Source organism: Salmo trutta, unplaced genomic scaffold, assembly GCF_901001165.1.
Source record: "Salmo trutta unplaced genomic scaffold, fSalTru1.1, whole genome shotgun sequence".
NCBI classification, from domain to species: Eukaryota; Metazoa; Chordata; class Actinopteri; order Salmoniformes; family Salmonidae; genus Salmo; species Salmo trutta.
The window spans coordinates 818,324-832,664 of NW_021823237.1; the positions used below are offsets into that span (position 1 = coordinate 818,324).

General features: G+C 54.8%; 1 protein-coding gene across 3 annotated transcripts in view; it reads left to right on the forward strand.

Annotated features, from left to right (window-relative positions):
- Positions 1–14,341, forward strand: part of LOC115189855 (epidermal growth factor receptor kinase substrate 8) — an 82,092-nt gene that overhangs the window by 17,195 nt on the left and 50,556 nt on the right. For all 3 annotated transcript variants that reach the window (XM_029748383.1, XM_029748384.1, XM_029748385.1), the window contains exons 5-9: positions 10,099–10,166; positions 10,904–10,996; positions 11,208–11,276; positions 12,134–12,283; positions 12,573–12,655. In XM_029748383.1, the coding sequence (XP_029604243.1) occupies positions 10,099–10,166; positions 10,904–10,996; positions 11,208–11,276; positions 12,134–12,283; positions 12,573–12,655 (463 nt within the window). The remainder of the gene's footprint in view (positions 1–10,098; positions 10,167–10,903; positions 10,997–11,207; positions 11,277–12,133; positions 12,284–12,572; positions 12,656–14,341) is intronic.

Genomic DNA, 14,341 nt, shown 5'->3' on the forward strand with positions numbered 1-14,341 from the left:
AGTCCCCACCCTGATACCAGTCCCCACCCTTGATACCAGCCCCCACCCTGATACCAGTCCCCACCCTGATACAGTCCCCACCCTGATACCAGTCCCCACCCTGATACCAGCCCCCACCCTGATACCAGTCCCCACCCCCCTGATACCAGTCCCCACCCTGATACCAGTCCCCACCCCCCTGATACCAGTCCCCACCCCCCTGATACCAGTCCCCACCCCCCTGATACCAGTCCCCACCCCCCTGATACCAGTCCCTACCCTGATACCAGTCCCCACCCTGATACCAGTCCCCACCCTGATACCAGTCCCCACCACCCTGATACCAGTCCCCACCACCCTGATACCAGTCCCCACCACCCTGATACCAGTCCCCACCACCCTGATACCAGCCCCCACCCTGATACCAGCCCCCCACCCTGATACCAGTCCCCACCCTGATACCAGTCCCCACCCTGATACCAGTCCCCACCCTGATACCAGTCCCCACCCTGATACCAGTCCCCACCACCCTGATACCAGTCCCCACCACCCTGATACCAGTCCCCACCACCCTGATACCAGTCCCCACCACCCTGATACCAGTCCCCCACCACCCTGATACCAGTCCCCACCACCCTGATACCAGTCCCCACCCTGATACCAGTCCCCACCCTGATACCAGTCCCCACCCTGATACCAGCCCCCCCCCCACCCTGATACCAGCCCCCCCCACCCTGATACCAGCCCCCCCACCCTGATACCAGCCCCCACCACCCTGATACCAGCCCCCACCCACCCTGATACCAGCCCCCACCACCCTGATACCAGTCCCCACCACCCTGATACCAGTCCCCACCCTGATACCAGTCCCCACCCTGATACCAGTCCCCACCCTGATACCAGCCCCCACCCTGATACCAGTCCCCACCCTGATACCAGTCCCCACCTTTATACCAGCCCCCACCCTTGATACCAGCCCCCACCCTGATACCAGTCCCCACCCTGATACCAGTCCCCACCCTGATACCAGTCCCCACCCTGATACCAGCCCCCACCCTGATACCAGTCCCCACCCTGATAGTCCCCACCCTGATACCAGTCCCCACCCTGATACCAGCCCCCACCCTGATACCAGTCCCCACCCTGATACCAGCCCCCACCCTGATACCAGTCCCCACCCTGATACCAGTCCCCACCCTGATACCAGTCCCCACCCTGATACCAGCCCCCACCCTGATACCAGCCCCCACCCTGATACCAGTCCCCACCCTGATACCAGTCCCCACCCTGATACCAGCCCCCACCCTGATACCAGCCCCCACCCTGATTACCAGTCCCCACCCCCCTGATACCAGTCCCCACCCCCCTGATACCAGTCCCCACCCCCCTGATACCAGTCCCCACCCCTGATACCAGCCCCCACCCTGATACCAGTCCCCACCCTGATACCACGCCCCCACCCTGATACCAGTCCCCACCCCCTGATACAGTCCCCACCCTGATACCAGTCCCCACCCTGATACCAGTCCCCACCCTGATACCAGTCCCCACCCTGATACCAGCCCCCACCCTGATACCAGCCCCCCACCCTGATACCAGTCCCCACCCTGATACCAGTCCCCACCCTGATACCAGTCCCCACCCTGATACCAGTCACCACCCTGATACCAGTCCCCACCCTGATACCAGTCCCCACCCCCCCTGATACCAGTCCCCACCCCCCTGATACCAGTCCCTACCCTGATACCAGTCCCCACCCTGATACCAGTCCCCACCCTGATACCAGTCCCCACCCCTGATACCAGTCCCCACCACCCTGATACCAGTCCCCACCACCCTGATACCAGTCCCCACCCACCCTGATACCAGTCCCCACCACCCTGATACCAGCCCCCACCCTGATACCAGTCCCCACCCTGATACCAGTCCCCACCCTGATACCAGTCCCCACCCTGATACCAGTCCCCACCCTGATACCAGCCCCCACCCTGATACCCAGTCCCCACCCTGATACCAGTCCCCACCCTGATACCAGTCCCCACCCTGATACCAGTCCCCACCACCCTGATACCAGTCCCCACCCTGATACTAGTCCCCACCACCCTGATACCAGTCCCCACCACCCTGATACCAGTCCCCACCACCCTGATACCAGTCCCCACCACCCTGATACCAGTCCCCACCCTGATACCAGTCCCCACCCTGATACCAGCCCCCACCCTGATACCAGCCCCCACCCTGATACCAGCCCCCCCCCACCCTGATACCAGCCCCCCACCCTGATACCAGCCCCCACCACCCTGATACCAGTCCCCACCCTGATACCAGCCCCACCACCCTGATACCAGTCCCCACCCTGATACCAGTCCCACCACCCTGATACCAGTCCCCACCACCCTGATACCAGTCCCCACCACCCTGATACCAGTCCCCACCACCCTGATACCAGTCCCCACCCTGATACCAGTCCCCACCCTGATACCAGTCCCCACCCTGATACCAGTCCCCACCCTGATACCAGCCCCCACCCTGATACCAGTCCCCACCCTGATACCAGCCCCCACCCTGATACCAGCCCCCACCCTGATACCAGCCCCCACCCTGATACCAGCCCCACCCTGATACCAGTCCCCACCCTGATACCAGCCCCCACCCTGATACCAGTCCCCACCCCCCTGATACCAGTCCCCACCCCCCTGATACCAGTCCCCACCCTGATACCAGTCCCCACCCTGATACCAGTCCTCACCCTGATACCAGTCCCACCCTGATACCAGTCCCCACCCTGATACCAGTCCCCACCCTGATACCAGTCCCCACTCTGATACCAGTCCCCACCCTGATACCAGTCCCCACCCCCCTGATACCAGTCCCCACCCCCCTGATACCAGTCCCCCACCACCCTGATACCAGTCCCCACCACCCTGATACCAGTCCCCACCCTGATACCAGTCCCCACCCTGATACCAGTCCCCACCCTGATACCAGCCCCCCACCCTGATACCAGTCCCCACCCTGATACCAGTCCCCACCCTGATACCAGCCCCCACCTTTATACCAGCCCCCACCCTGATACCAGCCCCCACCACCCTGATACCAGCCCCCCCCACCCTGATACCAGTCCCCACCCTGATACCAGTCCCCACCCTGATACCAGTCCCCACCACCCTGATACCAGTCCCCACCACCCTGATACCAGTCCCCACCACCCTGATACCAGCCCCCCACCCTGATACCAGCCCCCCCACCCTGATACCAGTCCCCACCCTGATACCAGGTCCCCACCACCCTGATACCAGTCCCACCCCCCTGATACCACCCTGATACCAGTCCCCACCACCCTGATACCAAGCCCCACCACCCTGATACCAGTCCCCACCCTGATACCAGTCCCCACCCTGATACCAGTCCCCACCACCCTGATACCAGTCCCCACCCTGATACCAGTCCCCACCACCCTGATACCAGTCCCCACCACCCTGATACCAGTCCCCACCACCCTGATACCAGTCCCCACCCACCCTGATACCAGTCCCCACCCTGATACCAGTCCCCACCCTGATACCAGTCCCCACCCTGATACCAGCCCCCCCCACCCTGATACCAGCCCCCACCACCCTGATACCAGCCCCCACCACCCTGATACCAGCCCCACCACCCTGATACCAGTCCCCACCCTCTATACCAGTCCCCACCCTGATACCAGTCCCCACCCTGATACCAGTCCCCACCCTGATACCAGTCCCCACCCCTGATACCAGCCCCACCCTGATACCAGTCCCCACCCTGATACCAGTCCCCACCTTTATACCAGCCCCCACCTTTATACCAGCCCCCACCCTGATACCAGCCCCCCCCACCCTGATACCAGTCCCCACCCTGATACCAGTCCCCACCCTGATACCAGCCCCCACCCTGATACCAGTCCCCACCCTGATAGTCCCCACCCTGATACCAGCCCCCACCCTGATACCAGTCCCCACCCTGATACCAGTCCCCACCCTGATACCAGTCCCCACCCTGATACCAGTCCCCACCCTGATACCCAGCCCCCCCCTGATACCAGCCCCCACCCTGATACCAGCCCCCACCCTGATACCAGTCCCCACCCTGATACCAGCCCCCACCCTGATACCAGCCCCCACCCTGATACCAGTCCCCACCACCCTGATACCAGTCCCCACCCTGATACCAGTCCCCACCCTGATACCAGCCCCCACCCTGATACCAGCCCCCCACCCTGATACCAGCCCCCACCCTGATACCAGTCCCCACCCTGATACCAGTCCCCACCCTGATACCAGCCCCCACCTTTATACCAGCCCCCCCCACCCTGATACCAGCCCCCCCCCCACCCTGATACCAGCCCCCCCCCCACCCTGATACCAGTCCCCACCCTGATACCAGTCCCCACCCTGATACCAGCCCCCACCCTGCTACCAGCCCCCACCCTGATACCAGCCCCCACCCTGATACAGTCCCACCCTGATAGTCCCCACCCTGATACCAGTCCCCACCCTGATACCAGCCCCCCCCTGATACCAGTCCCCACCCTGATACCAGTCCCCACCCTGATACCCAGTCCCCACCCTGATACCAGCCCCCACCCTGATACCAGCCCCCACCCTGATACCAGTCCCCACCCTGATAGTCCCCACCCTGATACCAGCCCCCACCCTGATACCAGTCCCCACCCTGATACCAGTCCCCACCCTGATACCAGCCCCCACCCTGATACCAGCCCCCACCCTGATACCAGTCCCCACCCCCCTGATACCAGCCCCCACCCTGATACCAGCCCCCACCCTGATACCAAGCCCCCCACCCTGATACCAGTCCCCCACCCTGATACCAGTCCCCCACCCTGATACCAGCCCCCACCCTGATACCAGTCCCCCACCCCCTGATACCAGTCCCCCACCCCTGATACCAGTCGCCCCACCCTGATACCAGTCCCCACCCTGATACCAGTCCCCACCCTGATACCAGTCCCCACCCTGATACCAGTCCCCACCCTGATACCAGTCCCCACCCTGATACCAGTCCCCACCCCCCTGATACCAGTCCCCACCCCCTGATACCAGTCCACACCCTGATACCAGTCCCCACCCCCCTGATACCAGTCCCCACCCCCTGATACCAGTCCCTACCCTGATACCAGTCCCCACCCTGATACCAGTCCCCACCCTGATACCAGTCCCCACCCTGATACCAGTCACCACCCTGATACCAGTCACCACCCTGATACCAGTCCCCACCACCCTGATACCAGTCCCCACCACCCTGATACCAGTCCCCACCCTGATACCAGTCCCCACCCTGATACCAGTCCCCACCCTGATACCAGCCCCCACCCTGATACCAGCCCCCAACCCTGATACCAGTCCCCACCCTGATACCAGTCCCCACCCTGATACCAGTCCCCACCCTGATACCAGTCACCACCCTGATACCAGTCCCCACCACCCTGATACCAGTCCCCACCACCCTGATACCAGTCCCCACCACCCTGATACCAGCCCCCACCCTGATACCAGTCCCCACCTTGATACCAGCCCCCCCCCACCCTGATACCAGCCCCCCCCACCCTGATACCAGCCCCCCCCCCACCCTGATACCAGTCCCCACCACCCTGATACCAGTCCCCACCACCTGATACCAGTCCCCCCCCCTGATACCAGTCCCCACCCTGATACCAGTCCCCACCCTGATACCAGCCCCCACCCTGATACCAGTCCCCACCCTGATACCAGCCCCCACCCTGATACCAGCCCCCACCCTTATACCAGCCCCCACCCTGATACCAGCCCCCCCCCCCCACCCTGATACCAGTCCCCACCCTGATACCAGTCCCCACCCTGATACCAGTCCCCACCCTGATACCAGCCCCCCCACCCTGATACCAGTCCCCACCCTGATACCAGTCCCCACCACCCTGATACCAGTCCCCACCCTGATACCAGTCCCCACCCTGATACCAGTCCCCACCCCTGATACCAGTCCCCACCCTGATACCAGTCCCCACCCTGATACCAGCCCCCACCCTGATACCAGTCCCCACCCTGATACCAGTCCCCACCCTGATACCAGTCCCCACCACCCTGATACCCGTCCCCACCACCCTGATACCAGTCCCCACCACCCTGATACCAGTCCCCACCACCCTGATACCAGTCCCCACCCCTGATACCAGTCCCCACCCTGATACCAGTCCCCACCCTGATACCAGTCCCCACCCTGATACCGTCCCCACCACCCTGATACCAGTCCCCACCACCCTGATACCAGTCCCCACACCCTGATACCAGTCCCCACCCTGATACCAGTCCCCACCACCCTGATACCAGTCCCCACCCTGATACCAGTCCCCCACCCTGATACCAGTCCCCACCACCCTGATACCAGGTCCCACCCCTGATACCAGTCCCCACCCTGATACCAGCTCCCCACCCTGATACCAGTCCCCACCCCCCTTGTTACAGTCCCCACCCCCTTGATTACCAGTCCCCACCCTGATACCAGTCCCCACCCACCCTAGATACCAAGTCCCCACCCCCCCTGATACCAGTGCCCCGCACCCTGATTACCAGTCCCCACCCCCTGATACCAGTCCCCACCCTGATTACAGTCCCACCCTATACCAGTCCCCACCACCCTGATACCAGTCCCCCAACCCATGAGACCAGTCCCCACACCCTGATACCAGTCCATCCACCCTTGATACCAGTCCCCACCCTGATTACCAGTCCCCCACCCTTATACCAGTACCCCACCACCCTGATAACCAGTTTCCCCACCACCCTGATACCAGTCCCCCACCACCCTGATACCAGTCCCCCCACCACCCTGATACCAGTCCCCACCCTGATACCAGTCCCCACCCTGATACCAGTCCCCCCCCCCTGATACCAGTCCCCACCCTGATACCAGTCCCCACCCTGATACCAGTCCCCACCCTGATACCAGTCCCCACCCTGATACCAGTCCCCACCCCCCTGATACCAGTCCCCACCCTGATACCAGTCCCCACCCCCCTGATACCAGTCCCCACCCTGATACCAGTCCCCACCCTGATACCAGTCCCCACCCTGCTCCCAATGAACTAAAGAGACAAAAGGAAAAGACAAGAAAACGGCAAACAACAATGCAACAAACAAAATCTAAATAATTATGAATTTCAAACAAAGGACATCAATGCCAACTGTATATGTTTGTGTGCATGTCTGCCACTATTACATGTATGTGTGTGTTCTTGTATGTGTTTATTTGAATGAGAGTGTGTGTGTGTGTGTGTGTATGCATGTGTACAAACACCTGCAAGGCATCAGCCTCAGGCAAACCGGCATTAGTTGTAAAAACACTGCCACTTAGTGTCATTCAAATGTACTTTTTATTATGATTTTATTTAGACTTTACATATATATATTTTTTTACTTTTATCTTTTGACCATCATTCTATCTCCCACTCCCATTCTGGCCTCCCACTTCCTGTTTCAACCCATCCCATCTATCTCTGCTGGCCTCCCACTTCCTGTTTCAACCCATCCCAACCCTCAGCTTCCCTCAGCCCATCCCATCTATCTCTGCTGGCCTCCCACTTCCTGTTTCAACCCATCCCATCTATCTCTGCTGGCCTCCCACTTCCTGTTTCAACCCATCCCAACCCTCAGCTTCCCTCAGCCCATCCCATCTATCTCTGCTGGCCTCCCACTTCCTGTTTCAACCCATCCCATCTATCTCTGCTGGCCTCCCACTTCCTGTTTCAACCCATCCCATCTATCTCTGCTGGCCTCCCACTTCCTGTTTCAACCCATCCCATCTATCTCTGCTGGCCTCCCACTTCCTGTTTCTACCCATCCCAACCCTCCGCTTCCCTCAGCCCATCCCATCTATCTCTGCTGGCCTCCCACTTCCTGTTTCAACCCATCCCATCTATCTCTGCTGGCCTCCCACTTCCTGTTTCTACCCATCCCAACCCTCCGCTTCCCTCAGCCCATCCCATCTATCTCTGCTGGCCACCCACTTCCTGTTTCAACCCATCCCATCTACCTCTGCTGGCCTCTCACTTCCTGTTCCAACCCATCCCAACCCTCCGCTTCCCTCAGCCCATCCCATCTATCTCTGCTGGCCTCCCACTTCCTGTTTCAACCCATCCCATCTATCTCTGCTGGCCTCCCACTTCCTGTTTCAACCCATCCCATCTATCTCTGCTGGCCTCCCACTTCCTGTTTCAACCCTCAGCTTCCCTCAGCCCATCCCATCTATCTCTGCTGGCCTCCCACTTCCTGTTTCAACCCATCCCAACCCTCCGCTTCCCTCAGCCCATCCCATCTATCTCTGCTGGCCTCCCACTTCCTGTTTCAACCCATCCCATCTATCTCTGCTGGCCTCCCACTTCCTGTTTCAACCCATCCCAACCCTCAGCTTCCCTCAGCCCATCCCATCTATCTCTGCTGGCCTCCCACTTCCTGTTTCAACCCATCCCATCTATCTCTGCTGGCCTCCCACTTCCTGTTTCAACCCATCCCCAACCCTCCGCTTCCCTCAGCCCATCCCATCTATCTCTGCTGGCCACCCACTTCCTGTTTCAACCCATCCCATCTATGTCTGCTGGCCTCCCACTTCCTGTTTCTACCCATCCCAACCCTCCGCTTCCCTCAGCCCATCCAATCTATCTCTGCTGGCCTCCCACTTCGGGTTTCTACGCAACACATATCTTTCAACTATACTGTGATGTTTAATGATAACTTAATGATACTGGAGTTATCCCTGAGGATGATTCCTAATACTGGAGTTATCCCTGAGGATGATTCCTAACATGTACCATACTTAATGAGACTGTAGTTATGGTACCACGTGAGCCTACCAGACATGCTATAATATGACTGTAGTTCTGTCTAGATGCTGTAATATGACTGTAGTTCTGTGTAGATGCTATAATATGACTGTAGTTCTGTCTAGATGCTATAATATGACTGTAGTTCTGTGTAGATGCTGTAATATGACTGTAGTTCTGTGTAGATGATGTAATATGACTGTAGTTCTGTCTAGATGCTATAATATGACTGTAGTTCTGTGTAGATGCTATAATATGACTGTAGTTCTGTCTAGACGCTATAATATGACTGTAGTTCTGTCTAGATGCTATAATATGACTGTAGGTCTGTCTAGATGCTGTAATATGACTGTAGTTCTGTGTAGATGCTATAATATGACTGTAGTTCTGTCTAGATGCTGTAATATGACTGTAGTTCTGTCTAGATGCTGTAATATGACTGTAGTTCTGTCTAGATGCTATAATATGACTGTAGTTCTGTGTAGATGCTATAATATGACTGTAGTTCTGTCTAGATGCTGTAATATGACTGTAGTTCTGTGTAGATGCTATAATATGACTGTAGTTCTGTGTAGATGCTATAATATGACTGTAGTTCTGTGTAGATGCTGTAATATGACTGTAGTTCTGTCTAGATGCTATAATATGACTGTAGTTCTGTGTAGATGCTATAATATGACTGTAGTTCTGTGTAGATGCTGTAATATGACTGTAGTTCTGTGTAGATGCTGTAATATGACTGTAGTTCTGTGTAGAGGCTATAATATGACTGTAGTTCTGTGTAGATGCTATAATATGACTGTAGTTCTGTGTAGATGCTGTAATATGACTGTAGTTCTGTCTAGATGCTATAATATGACTGTAGTTCTGTGTAGATGCTATAATATGACTGTAGTTCTGTGTAGATGCTGTAATATGACTGCAGTTCTGTGTAGATGCTATAATATGACTGTAGTTCTGTGTAGAGGCTATAATATGACTGTAGTTCCTTCTAGATGCTATAATATGACTGTAGTTCTGTCTCGATGCTGTAATATGACTGTAGTTCTGTGTAGATGCTATAATATGACTGTAGTTCTGTGTAGATGCTATAATATGACTGTAGTTCTGTGTAGATGCTGTAATATGACTGTAGTTCTGTGTAGACGCTATAATATGACTGTAGTTCTGTCTAGATGCTGTAATATGACTGTAGTTCTGTGTAGATGCTATAATATGACTGTAGTTCTGTGTAGATGCTATGGTGTTTGTTTTGCTGCTGACCGTGTCCTGTCGTTCTCCAGAACAACGGAAGAACTACACCAAAAACAGCATCAACAGCATGACGAACACCTCCCAGTACCACGTCGAGGTCAGTCTACTACTGTACATACAGCATGACTACCACCCCACGTTGAGGCCAGTCTACTACTGTCCATACAGCATGACTAACACACCACGTTGAGGCCAGTCTACATACAGCATGACTACCACCCCACGTTGAGGCCAGTCTACATACAGCATGACTACCACCCCATGTTGAGGTCAGTCTACATACAGCATGACTACCACCCCACGTTGAGGCCAGTCTACTACTGTACATACAGCATGACTACCACCCCACGATGAGGTCAGTCTACTACTGTCCATACAGCATGACTAACACCCCCACAGTACCACGTTGAGGTCAGTCTACTACTGTACATACAGCATGACTACCACCCCACGTTGAGGTCAGTCTACATACAGCATGACTACCACCCCACGCTGAGGCCAGTCTACTACTGTACATACAGTGTGTTAGTGGTAGGTAGGGTAGAGATTGTTACTAACCTGTCCCAAACCCTCTCCCCTCTCCCCCTCTCCCCCTCTCCTATCCCCTCTGTGTCCCAAACCCTCTCCCCTCTCCCCCCTCTCCTATCCCCTCTGTGTCCCCAAACCCTCTCCCCTCTCCCCCCTCTCCTATCCCCTCTGTGTCCCAAACCCTCTCCCCTCTCCCCTCTCTCCTATCCCCTCTGTGTCCCAAACCCTCTCCCCTCTCCCCCCTCTCCTATCCCCTCTGTGTCCCCAAACCCTCTCCCCTCTCCCCCCTCTCCTCTCTCCTCTCAGCACCTGACCACATTTGTTCTGGACAGGAAGGAAGCCATGATCAACACTGAGGATGGAATCAGGAAGCTCCGCCTCCTGGACGCCAAGGGAAAGGTGAGGCGCAGGAGATAATATGACTCTGTTTCCCATCTGCTGTACAGATCCAATATATTCCTATTGGTTTGATAATGTAGCTGCTGTACAGATCCAATGTATTCCTATTGGTTTGATAATGTAGCTGCTGTACAGATCCAATATATTCCTATTGGTTTTGATAATGTAGCTGCTGTCCAGATCCAATATATTCCTATTGGTTTGATATTAGATATGGACCCAGGACATGCTGCTGCAGGTGGAGGAGAAGACGGTCAGCCTCATCGACCCAGAGACCAAGGTGGGTGAGCAGGAAGGCCGTCTGAAGGGACCAGCTGTGGTACGCTGGACAGGGGCATCATGGGACCTACTGGCTAGACCAGCGGTATCATATCAGGGAATTACTGAAAGTTATTTGGCTACTGGCTCTCTCGAAGAAAAAACGATTTATACTTGACGGAGGTGCTGTATGGAAGGTGACTGTCACAGGCGTCGTAAAATGGAGCCCGAGATGCAGCGTGGGTAGTGCTCATTTTCAAACTCTTTTAATGAACACACTTGACAAGATAACAAAAAACGACCAACACAATCCCGTCAGGTACACTTAGACCAGAACGGAAAACAACTACCCACAAACCCCCAAAGGAAAAACAGGCTGTCTAAGTATGGCTTCCAATCAGAGACAACGAAAGACAACTGCCTCTGATTGGAAACCATACCCGGCCGAAACATGAAAACCAACACATAGAAATAGATAACTAGAACAAACCCACATAGAAACAGAAAACCCCAAAATACCTACAAAACAAACCCCCCTTAACTGACCTGTTTGTTAGGGCTGGCCTCAGTACAGTTTTTAAGCTGGTTCTGTTAACTGATCTGTTTGTTAGGGCTGGCCTCAGTACAGTTTATAAGCTGGTTCTGTTAACTGACCTGTTTGTTAGGGCTGGCCTCAGTACAGTTTTTAAGCTGGTTCTGTTAACTGACCTGTTTGTTTGGGCTGGTCTCAGTACAGTTTTTAAGCTGGTTCTGTTAACTGACCTGTTTGTTAGGGCTGGCCTCAGTACAGTTTTTAAGCTGGTTAAGTGACCTGTTTGTTTGGGCTGGCCTCAGTACAGTTTTTAAGCTGGTTAACTGACCTGTTTGTTATTGTTTCAGAATGAGTTGGAGAACTTTCCCTTGGGGACCATCATGCACTGCCAGGCGGTGATGTCATCCTGCAACTACGACTCCATCTTGGCTCTGGTGTGTAAGGAGCCGGGCCAGGGCAAACCGGACCTTCACCTGTTCCAGTGTGACGACATCAAGGTACACACACACACACACACACACACACACAGACACACACACAGACACACACACAGACACACACACAGACACACACACAGACACACACACAGACACACACACACCACAGACACAGACACAGACACAGACACACACACACACACACACACAGACAGACAGACAGACAGACAGTTAGTGATGTGTTCTCTGTCTGTCTGTCTCGTCCAGGCCACCTGATCCAGGCTGATATAGAGGGTTAGGGTTGGTAATGTGTTCTCTCCCTGTCTGTCTGTCTGTCTGTCTCGTCCAGGCCAACCTAATCCAGGCTGATATAGAGGGGGCCATGATGGATCAGAAGGGAGGCAAGGTGAAGAAGAGACCAGAAGCACTACGGTAAAACACCTGTATCTACCTGTCGTCTCTGACTGGACTCTGTACTGTAGTAGAGACCAGAAACACTACGGTAGAACACCTGTCGTCTCTGACTGGACTCTGTACTGTAGTAGAGACCCAGAAACACTACGGTAGAACACCTGTATCTACCTGTCGTCTCTGACTGGACTCTGTACTGTAGTAGAGACCAGAAACACTACGGTAGAACACCTGTCGTCTCTGACTGGACTCTGTACTGTAGTAGAGACCCAGAAACACTACGGTAGAACACCTGTATCTACCTGTCGTCTCTGACTGGACTCTGTACTGTAGTAGAGACCAGAAACACTACGGTAGAACACCTGTATCTACCTGTCGTCTCTGACTGGACTCTGTACTGTAGTAGAGACCCAGAAACACTACGGTAGAACACCTGTATCTAACTGTCGTCTCTGACTGGACTCTGTACTGTAATAGAGACCAGAAACGCTACGGTAGAACACCTGTATCTACCTGTCGTCTCTGACTGGACTCTGTACCGTAGTAGAGACCAGAAACACTACGGTAGAACACCTGTATCTACCTGTCGTCTCTGACTGGACTCTGTACTGTAGTAGAGACCAGAAACACTACGGTAGAACACCTGTATCTACCTGTCGTCTCTGACTGGACTCTGTACTGTAGTAGAGACCCAGAAACACTACGGTAGAACACCTGTCGTCTCTGACTGGACTCTGTACCGTAGTAGAGACCCAGAAACACTACGGTAGAACACCTGTATCAACCTGTCGTCTCTGACTGGACTCTGTACCGTAGTAGAGACCCAGAAACACTACGGTAGAACACCTGTATCTACCTGTCGTCTCTGACTGGACTCTGTACTGTAGTAGAGACCAGAAACACTACGGTAGAACACCTGTATCTACCTGTCGTTTCTGACTGGACTCTGTACTGTAGTAGAGACCCAGAAACACTACGGTAGAACACCTGTATCTACCTGTCGTCTCTGACTGGACTCTGTACCATAGTAGAGACCCAGAAATACTACGGTAGAACACCTGTATCTACCTGTCGTCTCTGACTGGACTCTGTACTGTAGTAGAGACCCAGAAACACTACGGTAGAACACCTGTATCTACCTGTCGTCTCTGACTGGACTCTGTACTGTAGTAGAGACCCAGAAACACTACGGTAAAACACCTGTCGTCTCTGACTGGACTCTGTACTGTAGTAGAGACCCAGAAACACTACGGTAAAACACCTATCGTCTCTGACTGGACTCTGTACTGTAGTAGAGACCCAGAAACACTACGGTAGAACACCTGTCGTCTCTGACTGGACTCTGTACCGTAGTAGAGACCCAGAAACACTACGGTAGAACACCTGTATCTACCTGTCGTCTCTGACTGGACTCTGTACTGTAGTAGAGACCAGAAACACTACGGTAGAACACCTGTATCTACCTGTCGTTTCTGACTGGACTCTGTACTGTAGTAGAGACCCAGAAACACTACGGTAGAACACCTGTATCTACCTGTCGTCTCTGACTGGACTCTGTACCGTAGTAGAGACCCAGAAACACTACGGTAAAACACCTGTCGTCTCTGACTGGAATCTGTACTGTAGTAGAGACCCAGAAACACTACGGTAGAACACCTGTCGTCTCTGACTGGACTCTGTACCGTAGTAGAGACCCAGAAACACTAC